This window comes from Hermetia illucens, chromosome 3 (genome assembly GCF_905115235.1).
Source record: "Hermetia illucens chromosome 3, iHerIll2.2.curated.20191125, whole genome shotgun sequence".
Lineage (NCBI taxonomy): Eukaryota > Metazoa > Arthropoda > Insecta > Diptera > Stratiomyidae > Hermetia > Hermetia illucens.
In genome coordinates, this window is record NC_051851.1 from 133,907,452 (window position 1) to 133,932,007 (window position 24,556).

The following is a 24,556-nucleotide window of genomic DNA, read 5'->3' on the forward strand; positions in this document are numbered from 1 at the left end:
ACTCTAAACGTAATCTAGATTTGCTCAGCTTCCATTCGTATATGTTTTCCCGATCACAAGATTATCATAAGGAAGATCTCCTTTTTGAACAGTCCAATCAAAAACTCTTAAAAAGGAAATTTACAATTGAATTTCCAGTGATAGGTGCAAGGTTTCCTCGGAACTGGTTCCTACCAGATTAACGCAAACAGTAGTGATCAGATAAGAAGTTGGAAGTAAACAATAAGCACTTAAATAATGAAGGTAATTCGCATTCAATAACAAACTATTATTGTTGGATAAGCATCTGGAAATTTTCTGACAAAATTTTTCCAAACCTCGTTGAGATAACTCTTACTGATATTGAGAATGCCTTATGGTATTTTTCCGCCTACGTATAATTAAATTGACGAGATAAGTATAACTTATGACGTTCGCATATCGGGTAACCTCGTTGCCAAGTAGTGGTATTTCAAGTGGTGGTGCTAAGTGACAATGGGCTTCTCACAAGCGCATCGACCTTTTCTACCGATTGGCAGAATCGTCAGCGATCTGAACGCAAAATTTATGCAAATGAAAACAACACTGCAGATGGTGCCACTCTTGAGAGTTTTTCGTTCCCATTTTTTTAACTATGTTAATGTACCCTGTCAGGAGTAAACACTGGTACTTATAAGGTGCGCCTTTGCGATCTAGGAACCGATATCAGAATAAATATTTACTGTCAAATTCCGATCCTGGTCTGAATTCAAAAATGAACTATGATCACATTTTAGTTGAGCATATGACGGTGTAATAAGTCCTTATGAATTGCAACAATAATAACGATGACTTGCCTAGATTTTAGCAAATTTCACCGCGTCTTCATCATAGGCGCTTACATCTACCTTGGAGCTGCTTATCACTTACAGTAGTGCAACATCTCTTACGCAGTGCGTCAGTGTCTATTTGCATGATGTCCTTAATTGAACCCGATATGACTGTCGCTCAGCAGTAGGTAAATTATCTAGTTTCAGGGTCGACAGAAGAGTGTTTTTTGGATTAAGTCAAGCTATCGGCTACCTGAAAAACAGACCTTTTTAAATCTACTTGGATGCTGAACATGACGGCAGATCGATGGCCGCAACAGGCGTAAAGCTCCAATGACGACTGCGAATGGTGGTTGCCACAAATCCCTTCGTGGGGTATAGCACGTCAACAAAACCTAGACACAAGTGCTATCGGTTTTTGGCAATGTGCTTCAGCTGCCCCCGCGATTTTCCGAGAAGCTTATATTCCGCTTCCACTGTTTTACGCTATATATATCTAGAGCGACTCACTCGTCAGCCACCCGGAGATAGTAGGTTCCATTGATTGGCATAACCCACAATGGAGTTGTCGCCTTTTGATCTATACGTCCACGAGTAACTATCCGCGCGTTCGAATTTTTTCTTAAAAATTGTATCAGACCGAAGTACTTTAATGAGACGACGTAGACAATTGTTAACGAAAGTTTAGAGCCTTCGAAAACAAGTGAAAGTCACCATCCATGCGTTATTGCAAATATTAATTCGTAATTTTGGTGTTGAACTTTCGAGTTGCTTTAAGTAAAAAGGAGATCGCTTTTTAAATTAGAGGTCACCAGGTCCTAATTTAAAAAGCAAAAAATTGCTCTGTACAGGTGGAATATTTCAGAGAAACCAAAGCGTTATGTGGTGTGTACATTATAATCAGAATTCACCCTATTTCCCCTTGTGGTGGCTGACGTTGTTTATACTATTTTATATGGAGAACATGAAGGAGTTGAGAAAATTATGATATCATTCCTCAAAAAGCTTGATCACATTGAGGACATCTGCTCAAGATAACGTCCGAAAAGAGGAAAACCATTTGAAGGCATAAGGAAAGATATTGTCAAAATAAAAATGCTATGCATCGTCGGCGACTTCTAATACAAATAAGAATAGTATTTTCTATGAGACATTCAAGGCCTTCTTACGTTGCATTTTTTCCTGTGAATACAATTTGCAGCAAAGAGGTTTTTGTGAATTAATATAAGGAAGCGAACCATTTAAAGTAACCCCTTCGGTCACGCTGCTCCGAAGGCAGAGGCGAGGCAGCATATGATGAGTTGTCTCTGCCTTGGACGCAGTCGTCTGTATATTTTTTGAACTTTGGGTGTTAGCCCAAAATGACTAGCCCATGGACCAGAAAATTGGGAGAAAGTTTCTCTCCAATTGGATCACGGACTCAGGACTCCTCCATTCTAAAAAAAAATGTGGTTCGAAAAGAACATCACCTTAATGACAAAATCTGGAAGTCGCAGTTTAAACTAACTACGTAGAAGCAGAAGTTAGAAATCAATATCCACAAGAGAGAGACGAATAGGGTAGAGAGTTTCGGAAACCAGCTCGACAGTGGATATCCAAAGATCGCAGTGCATCAGTAGTGAGAAATGTAGTTATGCAGTTAGCTTTATTGATATGTAAGTGGTTTTCTCCGGCTTTTTTATAATTGGAAAACCCGAAAAAGGACTAATTTTTTCAATAGTGCCCAAAAAGATTCTGTTTTTTTTCCTTCGGCCCTTTCCGACCGTTTGGAAGCGCGTTCGACTCGTCGTGATCGGTTGCGCCATTTTGCTCTGTCAAAAGCCTGTTGTGAATGCAATCGTGAGACTTTCAAATCCCCATCCAGCGTATCTAGCCCCCACTGTTTCGGTTGGCCTTTTGGTCGTTTCCCGTCTTGGCAAGTGAATTCCTATTAACGCGAATTGCGTGACCATATCATCGAAGACGCCTCTCTTGCAAATTTTTTTACGATCCTGCTCATATTGATCGCGTATATTCTCATTTCGGATGTGATCACGGCAACAGGGCGGCGACACGAGTAAATTTTGGATTTGAGACATTCGTGGATACTTTAATCACAAAGAACGCCAGTTGTGGAGTGCCTTTTTCATCCAGGTTGCGCTAATGCAGTTCACATTTGGCTGATAGCGTTGATTCAAGATATTTAAATCGCTCAGCTCTGGTCACTGACGGTGACAGTCCCTGTTTCATTATGATTAGTCGTCGAAAACTCAGTTGAATTCAGTTCAATTCTTCTATGAGACGCTAGGAAAACATCATTTGCATAAAGCAGTGTGCAGGACATAATGTCCATAATAAGAAAAAAGAAGAGTGATGAAAGGGTGTTTCCTTGATGAACACTGAATAAACATAACCAGAATCCCGACTTGGCGGACTTGGGTGATAGTGTATGCAATATCTACCGAACACAGAACATTTGATGTTGAAGTAAATAAGTTCAGTGACATAGACATATTCCTTCCTAGACCTATGGTATTAAGTATACAAGCTGAAGTAAGAACGCGTAAATGATAAGGAGATGAATTTACCTCGCGGAAAAAAATCCGCGCTATACATGATGAGCAGTTTAGTCCTTAATGGTTTAGAAGTAAAGGTCATAAAGGGCACTAACAATATGTATGGAGAGAAAAATACTTGCCATCAGATCCAGCGTTTAAACTGATTACTATTGGCAAAGTAAAGATGTAAGCTCCAGGGACTAGGTATCTTCAATGGCAGGTTTAGATACTTCGAATTCATACAACGCCTTTGGAAAAAGTGACTAATAGTTAGCTCCTTCGGAAGAAGTGGGTAAGGTAGTGTGTAAGCAAAAATTACATCCATAGCGGTTAACAGGTTATATTCTTCGACATTGGAAGCAAAGGAATTGCCAACGACATAGTGTTTGGCTGATCCGCCGAGACTTAGGAGGAGAATACATTTCTGATGGTGATAGAAGGAAAGGATCTACGATGGATAAGATCGGAAAATTATCTCAACGCGTAATCGGGACAGCTACATGAACCTAGACGACTTTTACTCTTCAACAGGAAACCAAACTACTGGTAAAACCAAGAAATTGAGACATTGAGATCTTTTTGCCTCCATTTGGAAGATTCAGTCAAAAGACGATCAGCAGGAGCTGGAGCAAGAATACAAACATTTGTATTTGTATAAACGGTACCCTGTTTATGCTAGCCTTAACAACAAATGGCGCCATACATTCGATATCCCTACAAGCGGTCTGGCATATCATCTTCTGCCAGTCAAGAAATCAAGCATAGATTGATAAAATATCTTCGTGAAAAAATGGAAGCTCTGCTCAAAAATGATTCTTGAATGTAGACAGCCTATAGTTCTATTGTGTGCTGGCCTTAGTTGGATGGGGAATACAGTGGAATCAAGCTTAAAAGAATTAGGAAAAACTGCATGTATGAACACTACTAGGCTGCCAACTAGACGCTTGCAACGTACCTTTACAACGTTTTCCACTCGATCTCCGATACCGTACAATGTTGACAGACTTCAAGAATCAGGGTGCTGAAAAGCGCAGTCCTAAGGCTCTGGGTCTGTTACTAAAGCGATTTTGGGAACTTCCAACAAACTATGCTATGTGAAAGCTAAGCTTCAAGAAAAATTTTGCTGTAGGATTCCCAATGAGGGTGGAGTGGAGCACTGGCTTGCTGCAAGGTTACGACACCTTATTTTTCTTCGGTGGAACAAAAACGAATCGTGAAATTGCAGCGGGGTCTTTCTAAGATTCCTACAACTTTATCTGGGCCGTGCAATTTTTCAGAATATCCCACTGTATTCTAGGCGGAGATACTACCGATACTAGAGGCTTGTCGATTCCCAGTCTGACAGTTAAGCGGCCATCAAAGAGTCGAGTCGATGATAATATCCTCCAAGCGGGTGAGCAAATGCTAGTCTAGGCAGTTTGCTTAATGTCTTTCTCCTCTGGGTTTCCGGACATAGAAATAAACAGGCTGACCCTGGAGATGGTGATATACAATAAGTTAATCGAGCCATTGAGACAATATCGAGTTCAGCGTACGGATTGCGGATGATCTTCGTCAAGTGAGTTGGTGGCGCTGGATGCCAAAAATACTTTTGTTCTGAATTGAATCAATAGGAGTTGGGCTGAATCAGATGTGCCTAATTACATAGCTCGCCTAATCGAAAACTATCTCTTGGAAAAATTTGCGGCAAAGAGCGAATGATGAAAATCACCTTTTAGGAAAACTTTTATTGTAGACGAGTGATTTTCGCTCCATCACTCGTACAATGCAGTTCCGCAGGAAATGTAATATCTGTTGAGTGCTCGACTTTCGAACTCCAGAAAAAAAACGGCGGTAGGTGTTTAAATGATCTTCTGATCGTCTTGGGTCACAAGACCGACCAAAGAAGTAAACTATACGTAAGTGAAACGATTGATACCAAATCAGGGTCAATGAATTGATCTGCTTAAAATATAAGACGACCCTTGTTACTAGTAGCAGTAAAAATAATACTGTCAACACACAGATTGGGGAAAATGAGGTCGTCGAAAGACGCATGATTTTCCGCTGAAATCGTCCATTGTGTATCATAGACAATATCGCATATGCGTCATCGCCGGAGTGATCCCTATGGACCTTTTAGAGATTGAGGTGCACTATTCTTACAAGAAATGAAAAATGTGCAACGAAGGAGTTGTACAACAAAAAGCAACAACGGTTTAACAATTTTGAAAAAGTCGTGAATGTGGGCACAGTACTTCATAATTTGTTCCAGGTAATGGTGAAACAAGTCGGGAAATCGGAATCTAGACGTTTTAGGTATGAAAGGTTTTGTGTATTTCTTTTATAAAGAGATTTGAGTGTGCATTTGTCCCATTAGTATGTAGCACGTAATATATGCGTATATTATGTGAAAATATCCACTTTGAAGTGATATTGACATTCATAATCTTGAATTTGCAGATAAGCGTCAGCTTTTACCTAGTATAATTTTGTTAGTAATAGTGCGACTTTCACCAAATTTGGCGGGATCGTGCTCTATGCTGTAGCCTACATTGCTCAAAAAATTATAGTATTGTACTATTATTAACTTTATTTGAACAGGTATCGATATGGAGGGTATTTTGGAGCCTATGAACCATATAGTGGCAGCCCCCTGATTTTTTTCAGATTTTTCGGATGGGTAGTTCCTGAGAATGGGTTAAAGAGAATGATCATTTTCACCCTCCACAATTCCCCCTCCCCCCTTTCCAACAAAACTAGGACCGGCTTCGAAAAGTACCAATCGACCTTTAATTTGATACCCCACATGTTTATATTTGATGAAAAAAAAAGTACACATCCCTTTTATGTGGGTACTCCCCCCCGGCCTAAAGTAAAATTTTATAGTGTCTGCGAAGAAAGCAGCAATTGGAAAGTCGGGATGGAGCTGGTAGTAGTAGATCCCACACACAATCTGGCAGAACACCGTCTTCCTAGGACGCCCAACTCAATCCATTGTTGTCCATTTCTAAGTTTATAAATAGATAAATTTAAAGACTGGAATACTGAATAATCGATAAATTATATATAACTACAAATGAATGTTTTTCAGTCCTTTTGTTGTTAGTCCACGATATTTTTACGTAAACACTTCGCTATATATTGTATCACTGGTATCTCTGACAGGCACAAACGCCAACTCTATCATCAAAGGGGAAGTACTAAACAATGAGAAGTAAACGAATATACATACATAAATCATGAACCATGTTTTGCTTTTATTTCACGGATTGCTTATTTATTCGCCACATTATTTACCCCCGGCTGCATGATTTCGTGAATCGATGAAAGAATTGGATGTACTCTTGTACAAAGACGAAGTACAAGTGCAAATTACCCTCGTCACGAACGCGAATTTCCAAGGATGCGGCATGCAAAAAATCGCTAAGCATATATGCATGTATAAGTTGTCCCGGTCTGGGTCATGAAAAGGATAAGACCGGCTTGGAATGTGTATATCGACCCAGCCTTAAGTACCGGTTTTGAATTTGGTTGACCTGGTCATGACATCCCTACCTCATTTCTACGGGGATTATACAGTCTACCGACTGAACAATACATGCGAGTATAAAATATATGCATTGTTCTGACTCAACTGGGAGATAACGTCCCACTTTGGCAGACTCATTAACATACAAGTTGTTACTATGTTATGTATCATATTTGCAACCCTCAAATGAATTCTAATCTAGAAAATCAGCACTGTCGAGCACCTTATCAGTATCTTACGTACTTGAATACTATATCGGCATTTTTCATTTCCATTCTGAAGACTGCGAACGTTTTGATTACAATTACTGGTTTCGCCAGCAGATATCGATGTCGCACACTTGGTGAATGCTATTCTTGTTCATACAATAGTATGGGAGCTTGCTCATAGCACACTGGTCGGGAACTCATATGCTTCGCGTGCATTACTATCGTCAGTTGTATTCGAATACTTGGTTAAAACAGTTGGTTCTTTTACAAATCAGCTTTTGTTATTTGTGCATTGCATATTAGTGAGGATTGTGATACGTGCATACAAACATACATATATATACATAATATTTGCTAAAGAAATCATTGAACAATAACACAACAGTAAAATCGGAAAATTTTATTTGTTGATATTAAAGTCCGATATTTTAACGTGGAATCGTACGATTCTATTTTAGTGTAAAGGTGTTACGCACTATCGGAAAATTGAAAATTTACATACATATGTTAATTGGCTGTTGGAAGTAGAAGGAATTGATCGAAGATGTCTCCTATATCACTACCGGTAAGTTATGTAAATTTAAGTCTGATGCCAGTGGCAGTAAGCGGAAACCAAAAATACAAGCTGTTTCCAAGCTTAAAAGAAATCAAATAAATTTTTCACAGCTGATATTGCTCGGAAAATGTATGATAAGGAAGGCTGGCATTCCACGTGCCTATCGATTACTCTGAAAATCCGCTTAAAACTAATTTCTGCAGAACCCGTTCGAAGCGTCATAAGTGCGATAAACGCTTTCAACGATCAATACATTCGAAACGTATATTATCAGAATTATACAACAATACGTAGGCATGTAAAGGGTGTTCTATAAATCGCTGCCCGATTTATTTTTTTTGACAAAGCGAAAGAAATCCAAAATACTATTCTTTATCTATAAAATTTGAGTTGAAGATGACTTTTTTTTTGTAAAAAACTCGCCTCCGGTGTTCACCAAGATTTTACGAAGTATTGCTCTTGAGATTTTATTAATGACTCGGCGAGTACTGGATTCCAGGGTTGGAATTGTTTATGGCTAATTTGTATAAACTTTATCCTTGACCCAACCTCTAAGAAAAAAGTCCCATCACACGAATGCGACCAATTAATATCATTGCTTCAGGATAGTACCTTGTGAAGTGCTATCAGCCGTTGAAACCACATATCACAATAATCCGTACCTTCCAATTCTGCTCACAAAAAGTTATTCGCACATTTCATATCGCGGTGGCAGTAGCTTTTTTAAAATTGAAAATGATTTTTTAAAAAAAAAAGATTATCAATCATAATCTCGTCAGATCTCGGCTAACTAGTAGCTTTGTACTGATGAAGGGGGTAAGTTGCTCCCGAAATATATATCTACATAGAAAACTAAAAATTGTAGTTTGGAGGAAGCTACCCCTTGTCTATCAATTTTAGGCTAGACCACAAATCATCATCATCATCATCAACAGCGCAACAACCGGTATCCGGTCTAGGTCTGCCTCTCTCTGGAACTCCAGACATCCCGTTTTGTGCCGAGGTCCACCAATTCAATATCCTTAAAAACTGTCTGGCGTCCTGACCTACGCCATCGCTCAATCTCAGGCCGGGTCTGCCTCGTCTTCTTTTTCTACCATAGATATTGCACTTATAGACTTTCCGGGCTGGATCATCCTCATCCATACGGATTAAGTGACCCGCCCACCGTAACCTATTGAGCCGGATTTTATCCACAACTTGACGGTCATGGTATCGTTCATAGATTTCGTCGTTATGTAGGCTACGAAATCGTCCATCCTCATGTAGGGGGCCAAAAATTCTTCGGAGCATTCTTCTCTCGAACGCAGCCAAGAGTTTGCAATTCTTCTTGCTAAGAACCCAAATCTCCGAGGAATACATGAGGACTGACAAGATCATAGTCTTGTACAGCAAGCGCTTTGACCCTATGGTGAGACGTTTCGAACGAAACAGTTTTTGTAAGCTGAAATAGACTCTGTTGGCTGACAACAACCGTGCGCGGATTTCATCGTCGTAGCTGTTATCGGTTGTGATTTTCGACCCCAGATAGGAGAAATTATCAACGATCTCAAAGTTGTAGTCTCCTATCTTTATTCTTCCCGTTTGACCAGTGCGGTTTGGTGTTGTTGGTTTTTGGTGCTGGCGTTGCCACCATATATTTTGTCTTGCCTTCATTAATGTGCAGCTCAAGATCTCGCGTCGCCTGCTCGATCTGTATAAAGGCAGTTTGTACATCTCGAGTCGTTCTTCCTATGATGTCGATATGGTCAGCATAGGCCAGTAGTTGGGTGGACTTAAAGAGGATCGTACCCCTTGTATTTACCTCAGCATCACGGATCACTTTCTCCAGGGCCAGGTTAAAGAGGCATCCCCTTGTCGTAGACCGTTGTTGATGTCGAATGTTCGTGAAACTGATCCTGCTGCTTTTAACTAACCTCGCACATTGCCCAAGGTTAACCTAGTCAGTCTTATCAATTTCGTTGGGATACCGAATTCTCTCATGGCCATGTACAGTTTTACCCTGGCGGCTTTAAAGTGAAAAGATGGTGCAACTGAAGTCCATATTCTAACAGTTTTTCCATCACTTGCCGTAGAGAAGAAATCTGACCTGTTGCTGATTTGCCTGGAGTGAAGCCTCTTTGGTATGGGTCAATGATGTTCTGAGCGTATGGGGATACCCGGCCTAGCAAGATAGCGGAAAATATCTTATAGATGGTACTCAGCATAATTGCTGCATTGCGTGATATCTCCCATATTATGTATGAGGCAGATAATGCCTCTTTGCCAGTCAGACTACAAATGGCAGACAAAAATCTAATTTCTTAAATACCAGATTTTACCTAATTTACCTAATACTAACACTGAGTGCCAAGTATTTTGGCTGAGACGATCCTCCCTAAGAGATCTAAAATCCACAACGGAGAGATATGATCGACTCTGTGGACAAGATCCAGAGAGGGTTCCAATGCGAAAAGGCACGGAAAAGAGTAACCTTAGGGAAAAAAACTAAACCATTTGATAAGGCCGTCGGTCAAGAAGGTTAATCCGAATAGAAGAGTAATATTTCTGGACTTCATAATGAATAGGTCTAGATCTTTCCTCACCCTTTGCCGGATTCAATTAAACGAGTAGGAACTACATAACAACTTCGGATACCCAACCCGGTACTGGATGACCTACAATCCAAAGGCCTGCTCCCAAAGATCTGACCAAGGTATCTAGATGACATTTCCACCATTTCCCATGAAGACAAAATGGAGAAGATGCTGGAACTCCTGAATAAGGTACGTCAGAATCTAAAATTCACAAGGGAGAACTTTCATTTCTTGGTTTAAGGATCATCACTGAGGAAAGGAGGATTTCTTTTGATATCTATAGAAAGCCTAGACACAAGCAGCGAACAATTCCGGGAAATTCGAACCACTCCGTTTAAGATAAAATGACCCCTTTCCATGCAATGAATGATCCACCGATTGCACATCATGCCCCTCTGTGCTGAAAGATTTAGGAAGAAAAGGTGTATATCATCGACACCGTAGTGAAGGGGCCCGTCGATTATTGAAAAATTCATGTGGAAAAAGACGAAACGACAAGAAATAAGGGCACTGACATACTTCGTTAATAACTTCGAAGGGAAAGGAAGAATTGGAATCACCCACTCTGCTTCGTCGAAACTTATAAAAACGATGGAAGGGTTAAACATCAACATGGTACCATCGAGTAGGATTCATCAGCTCAAAAGCATTCTAGGATCTCCCAAGAACCGCAAATTAAAACACAAATCCAGCGGGATATATAAAGTGACATGCCCAGATTGTGAGAAGTGCTACATAGAACGAACGAAAAGACTGGTTTCGGTAGGCTGGGGAAAGCACGAGAGAGAAGCAGAAATAGCCAGGAAAAAAGAATAAGAAGAACACAACGTTGGAACCCGTGATAGCTCGGCACATCATTGAGGAGAGACATAGTATCACATGCGACAACGCAGCGGTCATCAAGGAAGAAAATAGTAGGAAGTTGTACGTGCAAAAGAACTTGGCGATCCTCAGGGAATCAGAAGGGAATAGGTTGAACTACGACACGGGCAAAATGCAATCGAAGCTTCTGAGAGAGGTGACAAGGATGGCACCGGGCAACATTAGCAATCAAAAAATCACTACTTTAAATTTTACTATTTAAGGACCAGAATAGAACAAAATATCTTAGTTGATTCAACACTGAGGAAGGGCACAACTTGTGCCCGAAATACGTATATGCAGATAAATAACCTACCCTATTTTAGAAAGAAATCAACTGTTTTTTATTTAGATTCTAAATAAATGTCATTAGATATGAATCTAATCACAATAATTTGAATGCAACTCAAATACAACAAAAATTGAAAGTTCCTGTGACAACCTAACAGATTGCACATCGGTTAAAATCAATGAAATTACCAATCTACGTAAAATAGAAAAAAAAATTAAGTCCAAGACTGTAATTTGGCAAAAAGTAGATAAGATGGACAATCGAGTGGAAAAAAACTGTTCTCTTAGATGAAAAAAAAATATTTAGACGATTCTGGCACTGTCCTCTGTTATTGCCATGAAATAACAAAAAAAAATGTTTCTACGTCGAAAAACGATTTTTTAGGAAAAAGTGTTATGGTTTGGGTACCATTTCCAGCAACTCACTGCTTCATTGCTCCCAAAATGCTGGAAGGTGCTCCTATCCCTTTCAAATGGGTGAAAACTACATTTATCTGAACGACAACGCCTTCTTATATGACTCCAAAATGTCAATTTTGCGGTTCAAAGAATGCAAAATGCCAATATTGGAGCTGTCAGTGAATAGTTTGCGTCTCAATCCTATGGAAAATCTGTCGCGTTACATGGCACCCAACATTTATAAAAATCAAATGTAAAAGCACACTGTCCGAATAGCTGAGTGGTTAGAGCACAAGGCTGTCGTACGAAATGACGCGGTTTAAATCGCACTGGTAGCAGTGGAATTTGTATCGTGATTTGACCTCGAATACCAGTCGACTCAGCTATGAATGAGTACCTGAGTCAAATCAGGATAATAATCCCAGACGAGCGTAATGCTGACCACATTACCTTCTATAGGGTACTGTCATCCTGTAGTGTACCGTTACGGTCTTGAATAAAGTGCTCTAACACACTTCAAGGCCCTGATCCAATTTAATTGTTGTGCCAAACACACTTTCCACTCGGAATAATATACGCGGAGCGACCCGTCTTGTCAACTAACAGCACGTCAGGCTTGTTGTACGGCGTGTGGGTCATACCGGTAAACCGGACGTGTTGTCATGATCAGCACATGCTTGTATGCAAGGTTTTGTTGGATCGGTCACCTTACATACAGCAACATGGCTGTCCGTATATTGCCATTACAGTGCAGCCAGAAATGAGGTAGTCCAACATCTCTAACGCCGAACCCCACATTCTGCACTGGTGTATCTCCCTCCGTTCTTTCATTATGAGCTTTTGATAAATTCGGATGGCGACCACGCCGTCAGATAAATCCTTCCGTCTCAGCAAAGAGCTCCCCAGCATACATCCATCTGTTCGATAAATGCAAATCGACAATTCACCGTGCATTGACTTCGACTTCCATTTATCGATCCGCATTTTGTCAGACTTCACCCCACTCACAGGATTGAAAAATCGATACTTCAAGTTAGGTGGAGTCAGCCTGCAAATTGCCTTACAAACATGCTGGATGTAAGGGCCTCGCCTGCCCTTTGCTGTAAGGAGAAACGCGTAACGAATCGCCTTGGCGGTGATATTGTGCCACGAAGTCAACCGTGCCCTTGCCTCCGATGTCAAGAGGCAAGTTCATCCGCTTCACGCAGAGTTTTGATGACGCATTCGACATACTAGTCTGAATTCAGAATGCGTACGTCAGTGACGCTTATTTTGTTTTTCCCCCGGGAGATGCGTTTTTAGCACCAGCTTCCCACATTGCAGGAATTTGGACAGCAGAGAATCCTCCAGATCACCAACTCGAGCAAAGGCTCCTTGCAGAATTCGTAGGTATTTGTAGAAGTCTGTCTCGGCCAAAGCTTGGATATGGAGGTCACCAAGGCTACTTCCGGCATGCGGCTCGTAATGATCTTTGCGGATGACTTGAATTCGATACTTGTCTAATCCAAATTCCTTTCCAATATCACGGCTGAACATGTCTATTATTGGTGACAGACTGCTAAGGTACCGTCTATGCAACTTGATGTTATCTAGGTACATCAAATTTCTCAGTTCGCGTTTATTTATATTATATTATTATTCAAAGACTTTAGAGCCGGGTGTAGCTCATTTGCAAAATTCAATGCATCTAGCTTTTTGAAGGCCAATGTTTTTTGCCCAGAGGCGATTGGAAGTTGGTAGACTTTCATGACCTTGTAATTCGAATCAATTTGATAATTTATCCATGATATATGTTATTTTCATAATCTTCCCCGATAAGAAGTGGTTTCTTCAGAAAATTTCTACATGATTAAATACTATATCCTGTAGATGGCATTTGTAAGACTAACAAAAAACCGTCGGTAATTGTAGACTTTATTACAAAACAAACAAAAAAATAAAAGAAGTCCCATAGTTTTGGATCACCCTTTATATTATATGAAAATACGAACGTCCAAATGACGTTTAAATGATTCATATTTGTGCATTTTTAAATAGAAAATCCACATGAAAGCCAAGAATTCAGAAGTATTCACGCACATTTTATAAAGAACGCTCTCATAATTACCATAAAAAATTCACAAATGTAATCATAATAGTATTGCATCATTACTACACAGCAAGCATGCCGGCACGCAGGTGAATAACTTCCAACTAACTCGAATCGTGTGATTCATATCAAAGGTTGATCAATTATTTTTCTGATTTTTTTTCTTCACGTTCTCTGCTCAAGGAATTTAATAATTTTCTTATCGGTCTGTTATCAGCCGCATATGTAGATCGCCATAAATTATTAGTTTTCATAACAATGGTCGGTGCATAACTTATCAGCATGATCACGATGGAAATATCAGATTCTTTCAAATTATGCGATGTATGAACTAGATATTGGGAATAATGCAAAACGGGGAGCGCTAGTAATTATTTCTCGTAATTATCTCAATTTGCGTAATGCAGGGTAATTATCTTACTAAGAATGCGAGAGATCTCCCACTCTTATGACCTTTAATTATTGATATTAACTATGCCTTGAACGAGGATAATAACTGAACTGCTATTGCCAATTTATTTTCCAAAATATTAGTTGATTGGCTTGTTATCAACAAGCTTTCATTCATTCATTCACGGTACAATTTCCGGCGGTATGTTCACGTGTAAAAAATATTGCCACTTTTCTGTGAAAAATGTTAGTCATAGGAATTTCAATAATCTGTGTAAACATGTTTTTGTTTACAAAAAATACGTTGAACTAATTTTATGCATGGCTGATTATGCCATAAGGTCATAAGTAGATATTTACATTACTAAACTGGGAAATTTTGCAGAAATATTGTGTTTTGAGTATATAAAATTTGTATGATTTTGGGTGCATTCATTTTATGAACAAACATCGATGAGATCAAGGCTGGTTTCTGAATTTATCAAATAGACATCCAGAATAAACAATCCTTACGTCGAAATGTTTCCCGGAACGTAACGTGCTCTGTTTGCTGATGGCGTCTTTATTCAAATTAATGCAAAGTTATTTACAAACAATTGGCAGCTTTAAATAAATGATTGTTGTATGGAGGAAATATTTTGTTTCTAAGGCTGAAAACTGTGAATACTTCGGATATAACATCGATACGTTACGTGACATTTTGCACCACCATATACACCTTGATAATTATTATAGATGTTCTCCTCCTTTGCATCACCACATACGTATTAAATATAAATCCAAGGATTCAATTTTCTCACTCGAATCCTAGCATATTCGATAAAGGCATAAATGCTTAGTAAAACACAAGGAAAATTCGAATTTTTAATTTTAATTATCATTGCTTTGCTTAAAGGCCAAATATAGGATTTGTTAAAGGAGTTTTCCTATATGAAATTCGATATTTTCACATTTTTTAGAATATTTTTAGCAATCAATCAATCAATCTTTTCATCTTTTTAATATATTTTTTTTGGGGTCTTGAATTATGATACTGACTCAATTAACGAATTTGATAGTTTCCTCTATAAAAAGGTGGATTGTTGGCGCGAAGCATTTCTCAATCTGTAGTTATTTGGAACCACAAATTTAAACGTTTTCTGTATCTATCGTCCAAACCACGATTATAATTCCATTTGTTTTATCTGATGTCGTTTTTTCGTCTTATTTTATAGTGGGGAAAATGGCTAAATATTCTTTTCTTAATGCCGAATAAAAAGTTTCTTATTGCTCATATAGCGGTATCTGGACAGATACTTCCTAAGATTAAAACTCTAACTGAGGAAGAAGACAACTGGTCCTCGAAATACCGATATATGAGCAATAAAAAACTCTTTATTCGGCATTTAGAAAACAAAATTTAGTCTTTTTTCCCACAATTCATCTTACTAAACATTGAAAAGGCGGAGCTCCAAAGTCAAATCTTCAAAAATCATATTTTTCATTGAAAATCCAAAATAAAAATAAAAATAATTAATGAAAATATAAATAATGTGTAGAATAAAATGTAGAAGTTTCAGCCCGATCGGTTCAATGGGATTTTAGTTGTGAAGATGTTAAAAAAAAGCCGTCAAAAAAACATACCTATTGTAATGAACCTTGGGGAAATAGGAGGATCAGACGATCATCGTATGTGCCCAGAACGACCTAGATGGAAGACCTATCCCAGAAACCTAAAAAGTTGGCGAAATTGACCGTGAAGGTCCACCTACAAAGACTGAAGCTCCATCAAAGTGCTCGGTTGACACGTTCTTTCACGCCTCTGTGCTAGCTAGGCTAGGCTCCTTTGAGCGCTTTGATCCCTCACGCAACATCAATTAAAAACTGTCATAATTTTCCAATTCTCCAGGAAAGAAAAACCGGCTTTAGTTCATAGCACACATATTACCTGCATGTAGAAAACTAAATTAAATTTATAATTTTCTTTGTACTTTTATACATGGTTGCTATGAACCACACCTACGTTCCATTGTTCACGGTTTGCTGAAATGCGCGTCAACGTCCCCCACGACTTCCCGAGATGCCCACAAATCTCCTCTACTGTTCTGTGCCAAGTGTTCTAGGGATGATCCAGCCTCTACCATCTTAGGTGAATGGGTTCCATTGCATAGCTTAGCTAGCAATGCAATTGTCACTCTTCTTAATTTGTGTCCTTTCACTGTCACTTCCACCTTCCGACAACATCATCATGCCGTGGCAGTGTGCCGACCAAGTTCTTTGTTTGAAATAATATCAGAAGCATACTACGATGATACATCGCACACAGGTGTTCACAAAGATTAGAAGCTTTTGAGTGTTAGTGACTCCAACTGTACTCCCCCCTAGAACAAAACAGTCTCAACTTGATGTTGAGATAATGGCATTTACAGATTTTAGACAAAGCAGCGAAAGCGGATCTAGTGCTCTTAATACATCGAATGACATCTATTTCGGTGTTCCCTAGATATACAAATTGTTTGCGTCTTCAATGCTTTGCCCATTAATGTAGATAGATAGTGTGCGATGGCACGTAAGACTGAGCACATTAATTTTGTTGGAGTTTATCTTCAGTCCAACTCTACTTGCCTGCAATCCTGGCAGACTTCGCTTGGGAGCTCAAATTTCTTTGAGATATTACCCCGATGCAGCTCGTGCCAGTATGTGCCATGTCGCTCTGATAGTAACTATTAGTTTATCGGGACTGTCCTTCCTACGTAGAGCATGCCAGATACATTCCCTGTGGAAATCTTTCTCGAAATTGATGAAAAGCAGGTGCAGCGAAGATTTAAACTCTGCGAATTATTCCAAGATGTAAGGTGTTGATGTGGTTCAGAGCGGAAACAAGTCTTCTCTCTGTCTATCAAGTCTTTGAAGTGTTCCTTGAGCCCAGTGCGTGCATCAATGGTCGAAATGTTTTTTTTCTGTTTAAAGGATTTCTTTTCTGCTTGAAAGAAGATTCGCATCCGGATGTTACGATGACTAGCCATTTCGTCCACAAGAGGAGGAACCTTACCGGATGTGATACGGTTAAAACCATGGTAAGTGTTCTTTCCACTTCTTCAGCTGCTCGTCAGCATGGATTAGGAGTCGACCGTGATGCGGTATATACTTCTAAGATCATTTCATTCTATGGCATCTTCAGCTTCCCTGTCCAGCGCAATAACGAATTCCCTTGTATCACTACGCACACTAGTTTGAACTTCTGGGAATTTCGCACGGCATCGGAGTTCCAGCACGTCACGCCCGTCATTTCTCACACCGGTCTAGAGTAGAGTGGGTAGAGTCTTCAATCCCTTCCGTTCATCGACCCGCTTCCACGATTCAACTGTCTACTAGATTTTATGACGCCCAATCGGGGCGGCACCAACGACCTAGCATCCGAGAAAAGAGAATTTTTTGGCCTTCAGATGGTGGATCCCTTACGAGGCCAAAATCAGCACTTCTTTTGCTGCACAATTCCAGAAGGAAACTCTTAAATATACTGCTGACCGCGAAGTGATCAAGCTGATTGCTTATATGGTGTCGGTCTGTTGAAATCCAACTGACCTTATGGCAGGCAACCGTGCTACGCCATCACACATTCGAGCAAGTGTTGTCAAAGTCCACCTTGGCACACAGACCTCTGCAGAATCCTACCACTTTACTTCGCTTGGGTCCAGAATCTCCAACTTATATATATGTTCTCGCTAAAGTTGGAGAAAACGAGAATTCTGGGGAGCCTCGATACCGTTATCAAGGAGCGGTCGCACATTCCAGAAACCATTCATAACCCGTTTTCGATAGCCAAAGGTCATAGCGTCATATCATAAGTCAATCCCTATCCGAGGTGTTGTTTCGGTAGCAGTGATGTTTTGATATTTACAATCATCTTTTACGACAAGCAGGGAAGACTTTGATCATATTGTTAAGTCTCAATTCATAGAGCACATATCAATTATTGAATCACCCATCGTACAACTTGTATTGATACTGTGGCAAATTCCGGGTAATATTTGAAATTACTTTATTTCTTCATCTTAACAAGCATCACCTTTTGACAAATTTTTAGGGCATGCTGCAAAGCTAAAATCTAAATATTCATATGTTCCGGCATTATTTTTGTTATTATTTTTTCAATGCACAGTATGCAATTTTCAATATCTGAACAAAATTGTAATTTCACAAATATAGGAAGAACGTAAATAACTAATAGGCATAATCAGGCATGATTTTCAACATTTGATTCTTTTTCTTAGCGAGTGATAACGATTTCCGAGAACAATATATGCAGCGGTCGCTACCTACGACGGCTAAATGTACTTCGGTAGTTACAGACTTTTATTTTTCAGTTCATATTAAAAATTGTTTGTTTTGTTTGATATCTCGCATGACTATGTTTAAAGAAAAAGGCAAATTATCCTCACTCCCTCCCCCCTCCCCTGTCGTCTTGAAGACGACACAAAATAATCATATTTCCTGTATACATGAGGCGCACGACTTCCTATATTTCCGCTGCCAATTTACTCGGAAATGGCTTCTTCTTTTCCTTTAGCCTTTGTCCCGTCAGTTTCGTCATTTGGTTCTATCAAATGCCTGATCTGGATGCAATCTCGAGGCTTTTAAATCCCTCTCTAGCGTATCAAGCCACCGGTTCGGCCGGCCTTTCGGTCGCATACCATCGACTTCGATGTTTAGACCAATCTTGGCAAGTGAATTATCGTTAGCACGAATTACCGCCTTTCTCGCAGTTTTTCCACGATCGGTGCAATCCCACATCGACCGCGGATATCCTCATTTTGGATGTGATCAAAACGTGTTACGCCACAAGTAAAACGCAACATCTTCGTTTCCATTACCGCAAGACGCCATTTATTGTCGTTTTAGTCGGCCAACACTGAGAATCATGAAAAGCGATAGGACGGACGATATTGCGGTAAATTTTAGATTTGAGACGTTGGTTGATACGTCGATCAGTTGTGGAACGCCACTTCATCTGTTGCGTTAATGAGTGAAGCAATTTCATAACGCAGTTCTCCATTGGCTGATAGCATTGACCCTAGATAGTTTAGGGTAGGTGATTACCGGTGACAGTGATTGAACCTATTTCATGGAGATCGGTCGTCAAAAATTCAGTTTCATTCAGATTCAATCTGAGACCATGTTGCATGAGGCGATCATTCCATTTTTGGTCAAGTTGCTCGAGTGCAATTGAAATGTAAAAATTGGCACACTTTGCGATGACAGGGATCATGCAATGACTGCAGGCTGAGAGAGGGGTGAAAGCAGAGGAGAGGGGATCCCCCTCGGACTCGGAACAAAAATTTAAATAAAAAATACGTATATAGTATTTCCGGAACCAATGATTCCATTCTTCAGTGGAAGAGTTAAAAATCAAATCTAAATTTACGTGTATATCAAAGAAGGAATCCTACTTCGTGAGTATCTGAATTTTCTTCGACATTTCCCTTTAGATTTAAGAGAGAGTTTTTACATTATTTGAAATTGAAGTTGTTCTTTGTTCTAATAATAATGTTCGATGGCACAAAAATCCAATTCTGATCTGGGCCCTGAGCGTATTGGAGCACTTCGTTCAAGACCTCACACTAGCACTCAAAGTGATCAGTATGACGCTCGACCGTATTTAGTATCCTGATTTAACGTACGATTCGTACTCATTCATAGATTACACGACTGGTATCCGACATCCACTAACGATACAAGTTTTTTACCACCACCGAAATTTCGAATGGCTTTATTTTTCCCACTGTTAAAATATCATCTACATAGTTTTTTTATGAAAATTCATTTTTGCCTCTTCTGCGACATTACTTTAAGCCCCTAACAAAAATCGTTTTTCAATGAATATCTTTCAAAACACTGACGTCGAATTCTATATTGGTACTTTCTGAGAGAAATGGATGAGTACATATGACGCAATGAAAACTTTATTTGCAATTTTACTCGTGTATGCCTATGAAAATATGTACGCTTTTAAAAAATCGTTCGAATAGTTGAGTTTATGTCTATGTTAAGTATGTACAAAAAACTTCACCTTTGGAATATACGTAAACATTGGCGGGATTTCTCGTTGCGTGACTTGTAGTTAGCATAGTGTAATCACATTCAACGACATTGAACTTGGATTCAATGTAGTCACGATTTCTGTGTAAATCAGTGATTTCGATAACGAAATGGTAGTTTTTCATAACTTTTGATTGTTGGAAGCAGACAATACCGGTTATAAAAGCTTATCATTGTAAAAAGTTGGACGGTTTGGATTGCAAATAAAGAGACGTTTGGTTTATTGTTCATAATTTCCCATTGGCGCCAAATTTACATGAAATAAATATCGTTTTAAGGTGATGGGCAAAATTCAATCATTAGGTTGTAGATGATGCTACTTTGTTCCTCAGTACTCGTAACGATCAGATTAGTCAAAGTATTAGGTTGTTGCACATGGAATAGCCGATTTGGTACTAACACTTGAAACGACTGTAAAGCTTAAAAAAATTATTTAATTAATCAAAATAGGTGCCAGTCGATTCAAAACACTTCTCCCAGCGCGATACAAGAGCATGTATGCCAGTTTCGCAGAAGTTCAATTTTCGGGTGTTGATAAACTCGTCGAAGGCAATTTTGATGGCCTCTTCATTCCTAAATTAATTTTCCGCCAAAAAATGATTCAAATGCTTAAAAAAGTGGTAGTCGGTTGGCGAAAAGTCCGGTGAATATGGTGGAAGAGGCAGAGTCTCATACTGCAATTCGTTCAACTTTTGAACCGTTGTTCTGAATACATGAGATCGTACATTGTCGTGAAGGAGTATCACACCATCTCTGTTGACTAATCTCGGCCGTTGGGCACAGTATTTCTGTGCATTTATCATTTCTCCGGGTGTCAAAAAAAATAGTGGATAACTCCAGCTGTAGACCACCAATAGTCACCATTACCAGATAACTCCAGCTGTATACCACCATTACCTTCTTCGGATAGAGGCTCGGTTTCGGCATATCCTTCGGTGGCTCATCAGTATTTAGCCATTGTGCTGATCGGCGACGAATGTCGTATAATATCCACTTTTCATCGCATGTCACTATTCTGTGCAAAAAGTGATCGCTTCTGTTACGGGAGAGTAAAGGACTTTCCATTCGAAGCACCATGTTTTGCTCTGTAAGGACAAGCGGAACCCATTTGTCGAGGTTTTTCACGTTTCCAAGTTGTTGCAAGTGGCAGGAAACTGTCAAATAGTGTACGCCCAGTTTCTCTGCAATGTTTCTCACAGACTGACGTGTGTCGGATTCGATTAGCAAACGCAGCTCGTCGTTGTCAATCGACGGTCCTGGATGTCCACCTGGCTCACTTTGAAGGTTTACGTCGCCTGACCCGAATTTTTCGAACCACCGCCCTGTGGTTCGTTCGCTTACCGTATTAGCTCCAAATGCGCTGTTAATGTTCCTGGTCGCCTCCGCTGCTTTATGACCGAATTTAAACTCACTCATACAGCAAGACTATACGCTCTTGGCTCTTTTCCATCCTTTTTTCCTTTTTATTCACTGTTATCACAACGATAGTTAAAACTGAAATGACTCCTTGATTAAATGTAGGAGTATGTATACTTCATTATCCGACACCAACAGTGCCAACTGGTCGTGGTTTGATAGAGCAAAATCGCAACTAACTCCACTTGATTGGCAAATCGGCCACTTCATGTGCAACAACCTAATAATAAAGAAGGAGGATCTGACCCCGAAATCCCAAAAACAATTATTTTCTCTACTTTTACATATGTATGTATATTATACGGACGATAAAGTTCTCTCTACCAAAGTGATCAAAGGTATCTCTCTATCAAAGTTATCAAAGGTACCATGCACGATTTTTAACGACTTTATACTGACTCAGCAGATTTTGAGAATATCTGAAAGTAGTCGCACCATGTAGCAGGGTTATGGATATAACTTTTTTTATACTTGCAAAGCGTTAACGAATCGAAAAGCGGGTTAGAAAACGAAGATATTGAAATTGACTATCATATTAAATTGGGGAAAATTATGAGAATATGGTTAATATGTTCGGGAAATTTCAAGAGTTGTAGCTGGAATTGATTCTACTATTATAGTGTGTTTGCAAAAAACAATCGTTGCCTAGAATGCCATTTGCAACTCAGACAAAATAGATGTTCCCAGCAAGTTTACAAAAATGTTGAAAAATTAACTGCAGAAGGAAATGAACATTGAAGAAAGGAACAATTAATTCCCGAAATACGATGTTTGCTTGAATAAACTAAATTTTAGTCCAAAAAGGAAGAACCGTCATTTTTAATTTTATGGAAACGTGACGGTCTCCAATTTTCCAAATTTTTTTATTTTGTAAAAAAAGGGCGACATATAGATAAAACTGTTACGTGCAGCACCGAAGTAAATTCTCAGAAGAATTTGAGGTCCAAAGGAAAGTCCACCAGAGTTGCATATTGTCATCGATATTGTTTCTTCTTGTTATCGGTGACGTTTTTCATGCTCCCTTGCCCGGAGGGCGTGAAAGTGTTCAATGGACGATAACATTTTTCCTCAAACACCTCGCACTATACACCAACAAGGGGTAAATGACGACCATATATATAAGAATATTTTTTGTCTGCTACAGATCGTTTAATAAAATATTAAAAATTGACGGCATGGATGGTTTCGAAAGGAAGGTATCAAAAATAAAAGGAAAAATAAATACAGGGTTTTAAGCAGTGTGAAATTTTTCATAAGATGGCTTAGAATGAAAAATGTTCGACCAACAAAAAAAAAGGCGCCGTTTTAAGGTTTTGTGTGAATCGAATCGATATCTGTCTGCCCGGAAACGGCTGAACCGATTGTCATGAAATTTGGTGAGAATGTGTGATCTGTGAATCCATGGTTCCATATTTGATATCCCGTGGAACGTAGGGGAGTGAGGGCTCAAAGTATGACCCCCAAAAAGTGTAACAGGTCTCATGCTCACCTATCCAAACCCAAAATCTGAAAAAAATCACAGTGGTGTATATAAATGAAATCTAGGCCTCAAAATACATCTAGCTGGAAACCCTCTTAAGTTCATAGAAACACGAGCATAAGAGATAACATGAGGCATAACTTTGGGAAGTTTGAAGGAAATCCAACTATTATTAACAAAATTATGGAAGGTGAAACTTTTACATTTTATGTGAATTTCGTGCATTCTAAAACGTGTATGACGTCATCATAACATATCAATTCGTCAATACCACAACAAAGTGAGCCCATATGAATGGTTTGTAGCAGGGAAATATTTCGTTTTAGTTTTTTAATAATTTATATATATCAATTACTCGAGATATACATATGTATGTTTTTATATGTATATGCTAATGAAGCTTTGGGGTACTGCCTAATTTAGATAGACATATTTGTATATTAAATCAACGATATTCAATATACGTCCTGTATATGTACATATGTATGCTTTTATGTATGAAGTAAATCGGAAATATGTGTATGATCAATTTATACACGTACATGTATAAGTATAGTATTCGGCAATAGGCAATGTTTTGTTTGTTTAGGGTGAGCATAAGATCTACGGCTGTAATATGTACCTATATCTTGTAGTTTAAAAAAATACGAAAGAATATTTTGGGTTTTCAACCATATATGAATGGAAAAAAGTGCATAAAAAGTTGCTCACAACACAAAACCTTTATACCCGAAGCACCAACTTTCGATATTCGGATTTGTTTTTTTTTAACTTGTTGTATTTAGTGTTAATTAACCACATCGTAGCTCATTCCATTCTAAAAAGTGATTGATCAAGTGTTTCTTTTTTAATCTTTCACGCCAACTCGAACAAATTTGGTTTGTGAAAAAATGATTTGAAGGTGCTGGTTTGCATGAGAAAACGGAAAAAGCCAATTTTTATGAATTGAAAGTTGACACCTCAAAAAGTACCTCATCGCAAGGTCCCTTTCATCACAATTCACCCCCGTTTATGAGAAATTGACAAAGGGTAAACAAGTCGGAAAACCGGAAGCTAAATACTTCAGGTATAAAAGGTTTTGTTTACTGCTTATGTAAGCATAGTTGAGTGGACATTTGTTCCATTTGTACCTAGCTCGTAATGTTTATGCAATTAGTTTGTCTGACCATTGATGATACTGACACTCAAATTCAAAACTTGGTAATTCTAGGATAAACTTAAGGCGGATACTTTCCCAATTTTCAAAAAATTACTTACATATAATGAATATGATAATACACTATTATTCATTTTATTTAAACCGGTAGCAGTATGGAGAGTAATTTGAGGCCTAGATACCATGTGCATGAACCACCGCACTTCTTTTCAGATATTT

At 38.9% G+C, this 24,556-nt stretch overlaps 1 protein-coding gene across 2 annotated transcripts in view; it reads left to right on the forward strand.

Moving 5' to 3' along the window:
- The window catches only part of LOC119653049 (choline/ethanolamine kinase), a 54,105-nt gene that overhangs the window by 1,048 nt on the left and 28,501 nt on the right, over positions 1 to 24,556 (forward strand). The window contains exon 1 of one of the 2 annotated variants that reach the window (XM_038057518.1): positions 7,210 to 7,610. The exons of the other annotated variant lie outside the window; for it this stretch is intronic. Coding sequence (XP_037913446.1) covers positions 7,590 to 7,610 — 21 coding nt within the window. The 5' untranslated portion in view covers positions 7,210 to 7,589. Of the gene's footprint in view, positions 1 to 7,209; positions 7,611 to 24,556 lie in introns of those variants that run through there. 2 annotated transcript variants of the gene reach the window in all.